General features: G+C 37.8%; 1 protein-coding gene across 1 annotated transcript; it reads right to left on the bottom strand.

The window, feature by feature from the left end:
- Positions 1-608: 608 nt before the first annotated feature.
- LOC118587688 (olfactory receptor 145-like) lies at positions 609-1,550 on the bottom strand. Its single transcript, XM_036193687.1, has one exon. The coding sequence runs from the start codon at positions 1,548-1,550 to the stop codon at positions 609-611; it is 942 nt and encodes a 313-aa protein (XP_036049580.1).
- Positions 1,551-4,987: the final 3,437 nt, after the last annotated feature.

Raw genomic sequence — 4,987 nt, 5'->3', positions numbered from 1 at the left:
TGAAATGAGTACTCCATGAGCACAGCCACATAAAACTTCTACATGTAGAGGAACCACAGTGGTACTTCAGATGTAGCTCAGTGGAAGAACACTAGCCTAACATGCAAGAGGGCCTAAAGTGATCCCCCAAACACACACTAAAAGTAAAAACATAAATGTGAACATTTAAAAAAATCTCTTGACATATTTCTGAGCATAATATCACCTAATGTTTTGTTCTTAAATCCTTGTGATTTCTAAGCTAGAGTGTATCATATTGGTAGATGGAAGTCAATAATATTTGCTCAGTTTTCAATACTGAAAAAGATATATGTGATTTTTGGAAATTACAAAATAAAATGTTCTCCCTACCTTCACTGACTTTATTTCTGAAATTCCCTAGATAATTAACTTAATTGTGTATAAAGTTAAATAACTTTGTTCTATATTTTTCTTACCATATATGTTTGGATATTTATGTTATTTTAGTTGTTTTCATGATTTTTACAAAACTGTAGCAAAATCCAGGGCCTGTGAATGAGAGCAATGAGTGGATTCCAGGCGGTCCTCCCCTAATTATAGACCTCATGTATCCTAAGATTTACCTCTATAATAAATACAGATTCTATTTAGGCAAACATACTTTTCTTTAAAGTTTTTCTCAGTGCAATGTGGACATCCCTATTCCTTAAACTATAAATGAAAGGATTTAGCATTGGACTCACAATGGTATAAAAAATGGTAGATACTTTATCTTCATCCACAGATGCACTAGAAGGCTTAAGATACATGAAGACTATAGCTCCAAAGAAAAAAGAAACAGCTATTACATGGGAGCCACAGGTACTGAAGGCTTTTGACCTGCCCTCTGCAGAACGGATGCCAAGAATGTTGGAAATGATCAAGGTGTAAGAAATAAAGATAGTCAGGCTGGGCACTATGACATTAACACCCACAATAATGAAAACCACCAGCTCGTTGATGGTGGTGCTTGTGCAGGAAAGCTTTAGGAGAGGGGGTATGTCACACATGTAGTGATTGATGACATTGCCATCACAAAAGGTAAGTCTCAGCATACAAACTACATGGGCCATGGCACCCACAAACCCCATAACATATACACCCACTATCATCAAGTGACAGACCTTATAGGACATGGTGACCTGGTAAAGCAGGGGCTTACAGATGGCAGCATATCTGTCATAAGCCATGCCTGTCAAAATGTAGCATTCATCAATAACAAAGAAGGCAAAGAAAAAGAGCTGAGTCATGCACTCAGCATGGGAGATGATGTTCTGCTTCACAAAACTCACCAGCATTTTGGGAGTTATGACAGAGGAGTAGCAGAGGTCTGTGAAGGAAAGGTTGAAGAGAAAGTAGTACATGGGGGTGTGCAGGTGAGGGTTCAAAATAATCAAAATGATCAAGCCCAGGTTCCCCACCATGGAGACCACATAGATTCCCAAGAAGAGGAAGAAGAGAGGCAGCTGGAGCTCTGGCTGCTGTGTCAAGCCCAGCAGGATGAACTCCTTCACAGAAGAGTCATTGCCTAAGGCCATTCCTTGGGTCATAGCTGTGAAAACAGTAAAAATAGTAATATTCGAATGAAATCCCAGCCCCCTCCAAACTGCTCCATTAAAATGAGAATAAGAATGGAAGGATAAATTCAAGGACACACTTCTTGTGCCTTTGGTTTCTACATGTTATGGGAGTTCACATACAGAAATAAACATAAATGTAGTCATTTTCTTTGAGAACAATATTCAGGGAACCAGTGACTATGTTTGGATATGAAGCATCTCTGTTCTTCTACCTTGGCAATCCACTTCCCAATTCAGGTTCAGGTCATCACTAAGGAGAAGACACAGGCACATCAAAGATTCTTTGGACTGCTCAGAGGTAGTTTAAGGAAAGTACAACAAAAATAAAATCCAAAAGAAAAAACAAGCATCCAGTTTAACATTTACCTCTCTCTGTCCATGGGGAACTCACAAATCACCTTACTATCGCTTCTCCTCTACCCTCACAGAAGGGCAAGAACATGTAGCACTGATGAGCTGTGAGGTCTGAAACTCAGGGAAGAAATGTTGTTTTTTGTTGCCACTAGGTTTGGCTGTCTAGTGATAAAGGAAACTAATTTTGGACTGGAGAAGACAGAGCTCTCATTCCTCTGCATTCTGGGGAGTCATGAGTTATGGATCATGATTTCTGGCTGTGGCTTTGCTCTGATGTCCTCTCTTACTCAGAGGTTGGAAAATAGCATCTACTGATGTCACAAGGGCCACCTGGTAATGACCCAAGAGGGTTCTATAAGATTTTAATCTTAGGGGCCTTAGGAAAAAATTGAAAGGCTTATGTGTTCCAGCTATTCACCTCAGAGATCAGACTTTGTTGCTATGGTGCTTACAAACTACTTCAAAAATAATGACATAGGATTATTGGAGGTATACACCATTGTCTTGTTTTATTTTGTTTTGTTGTTACTGTTTGAAAATTTTATACATATATACAATGTATTTTGATCAAATTCTTTGCCTTACAATTTTTCCTCCATCATCCTGACACTATTCACTCCCAACTTTATCTGTTCTTTTCTCTTATTTTTTTTTTTTGACCACTGAGTCCACTCAGCACTTCCAGTATGTATATGAGTGTAGGGATGTCTGTGTCAGTTTAGGTAGCCTCTCAGGAGGCACACCTTTGTTGAAAAATTATTATGTTTATACAAGTGACCATCTACCAACAGTTCCTAAGTTAGAGGTGGAACTATATGATCATATCCTCCATGCTTGGACTTTTGGGGGCTTGATCTTATACAGGTATTTGCACACTGTTGCAACCACTGTGCATGCATTTGAGCAGTGACATGTTGACTCTTACAGTCTTTCCAGTCTACTTCTGTTATAATCTCCAAGTCTTGATAAAAGGGATATGATGAGGAGGTGCCATGTAGAACTGAGCATTCACAGTTTCTTATTATCTACCTGTTGACCAGTTTTGAATGTCTGTGTTAATTGTTATCTACTGTCAAAAGAAGTGCCTCTGATGAAGGTTGAGAGATTCATTAATCTATGGGTATAAGGTACAATGGAAATTTATTAGGGTTCATTTTAATACTATAACCATAGAAGAGAAATAGTGTTAAGTCCTTCTCTAGGACCTATGAACTATCTAGTCTCAAGCCCCAAGAATCATGCTAAGAATGGGCACTGTATGGAACAAGCCTGAAATCAAATACAAAAGTGTTTTATTACTCCCACAATGCTTATGACAATGTTGCACTAGTGGGTATATCCTGCCAGGTCAGCCTTTGCTGTAGCTCTTGTGATTCATATCTGGGTAAAATTGATTATTACATTTCTCCTTTGATAGCATGTATAGCACTATAAAAGCTGGACAATACCAGATTCCCCTCCCAACTTCTTATACAAGACATGATTAACTTTCAAATAATGATACATACTGCTATCTCTTTAACTACACAAAACAGTTGAGAGACAGCTGTCAAGAAAGGATCAGTTTCTCACCAGTCTTTGAATCATGCTGAGGGAAGTTAATGCTTAGTATGACTCTGTCATGTAAGTAAAATTATCACACCTTCTTTTCAGGTCTGTGTTTGAGTTAGTGGATCAGAGTTTGGAATTGTATGTAGGTGTTTATGATCTAAGTCTATTGTTTTCATGTTTGAAATTACCAAAAGATAAAAAAGAGAATACAAAAAAGTACATGTGTCAATAAATAATTTTTGTAAAGCTAGACAATATGGAAGTCAGTTCTTGATAGACACAAGTTTTATTTCTTCATATTATGACATGAATATATGGTGTCTTCTGAAATAGGGTCTAATCATCAAGTCTGAGGATAATCAAGAACAGTGGAAATAGCCTATAATATTTGGGGATCTCTGGGGACACAACTGGCAAATAACTCCAAAAAAGGTAGCTCGTTCCTGGTTCTAGGTTTTTATTTGATAGCCCATGGTGTTTAGCAGGAACACTGTCTCCAAATGATAGTGAATTTCAATTTAAACTGGTTTTAGACATGAAGATATTTTATGAACTTGTACAGTAGTAGTTTACACATGACTTTCTCAAAGGTCTTTAGTGTTACTTTTCCCTCCTCAAACTCCCTCCTCTATTCTGTCCTCCCATCTCCTGCCTGACCCAATCCATCCTGCTCTGGTATTCCCCATTCTTCCTTCACGTTACCTGTGCTCCAGTGTTGCCCACATTGTATTCCTGCCCATCTGGAAACTCTCCAAAGAGAAAAGCATGAAAACTTGTCCTGTGTGCTATGGATTCTCCTTACTTTCCATCACTAGATGAAATCTTATACTCTTATTTATAATGTCTGCTTTCATGTGTATCATACATGCTTCTTAATCTAAGTCCATAGCATCAAAAGGATATTGGATGTTTCTCCCGGGCTACTTCTGAAGCACTTAAAGCAATTATACTGACATATTCCAGGTGTGCTCTATAAATATATAGAGTAATGAATAAATTAGAATCCCTTCCTAGTTCTCTAAGAATACATACTGGATACTTCGCAGAATATTTGTCTCACTGTAAAAACTTATATAGTGCAAATGATTTTACTTATACACAAGAATGTGTACAGGGTTACATCCATAAGGCATGTAGAGCTACTGGTAACTCCTAGAGACCATCAAGGTGAACTCCAGGTCACAGACACTGAGCTCAGAAAGAAAAAATAAACTTTATAGCTTCTATCCCTGAATGTCACTCTGATTTTCTGAAAATATGAAGAATGCCCAATTTATTTTCCCACACACTTGCAGCATAGGCTCAAATCAGAGGAAAATTTGTAAAAATACATTATAAGGTCTGAAATTCTAAAATTAAGGTTCTCTTCATTTTGGAATGTCATTGAGAGCCCTCAAAGTTTTTTATCCTTTGTGGAACAAAATTCAAACATCTACAGTACTTAGAAGACCAATATGGTCAGAGAGTACTGGGGAAGATGACTAGCACTAGAGAGATGGAAG

The sequence above is a fragment of the Onychomys torridus genome, chromosome 7, assembly GCF_903995425.1.
Source record: "Onychomys torridus chromosome 7, mOncTor1.1, whole genome shotgun sequence".
In the NCBI taxonomy this organism is placed as follows: Eukaryota; Metazoa; Chordata; class Mammalia; order Rodentia; family Cricetidae; genus Onychomys; species Onychomys torridus.
The sequence above is the reverse complement of the archived record's forward strand: the minus strand, read 5'-3'. Positions and strand labels throughout refer to the sequence as shown.

Coding starts and splice junctions, on each gene's coding strand:
- LOC118587688 (XM_036193687.1), bottom strand. CDS start 1,550: ATGACCCAAGGAATGGCCTTAGGCAATGACTCTTCTGTGAAGGAGTTC.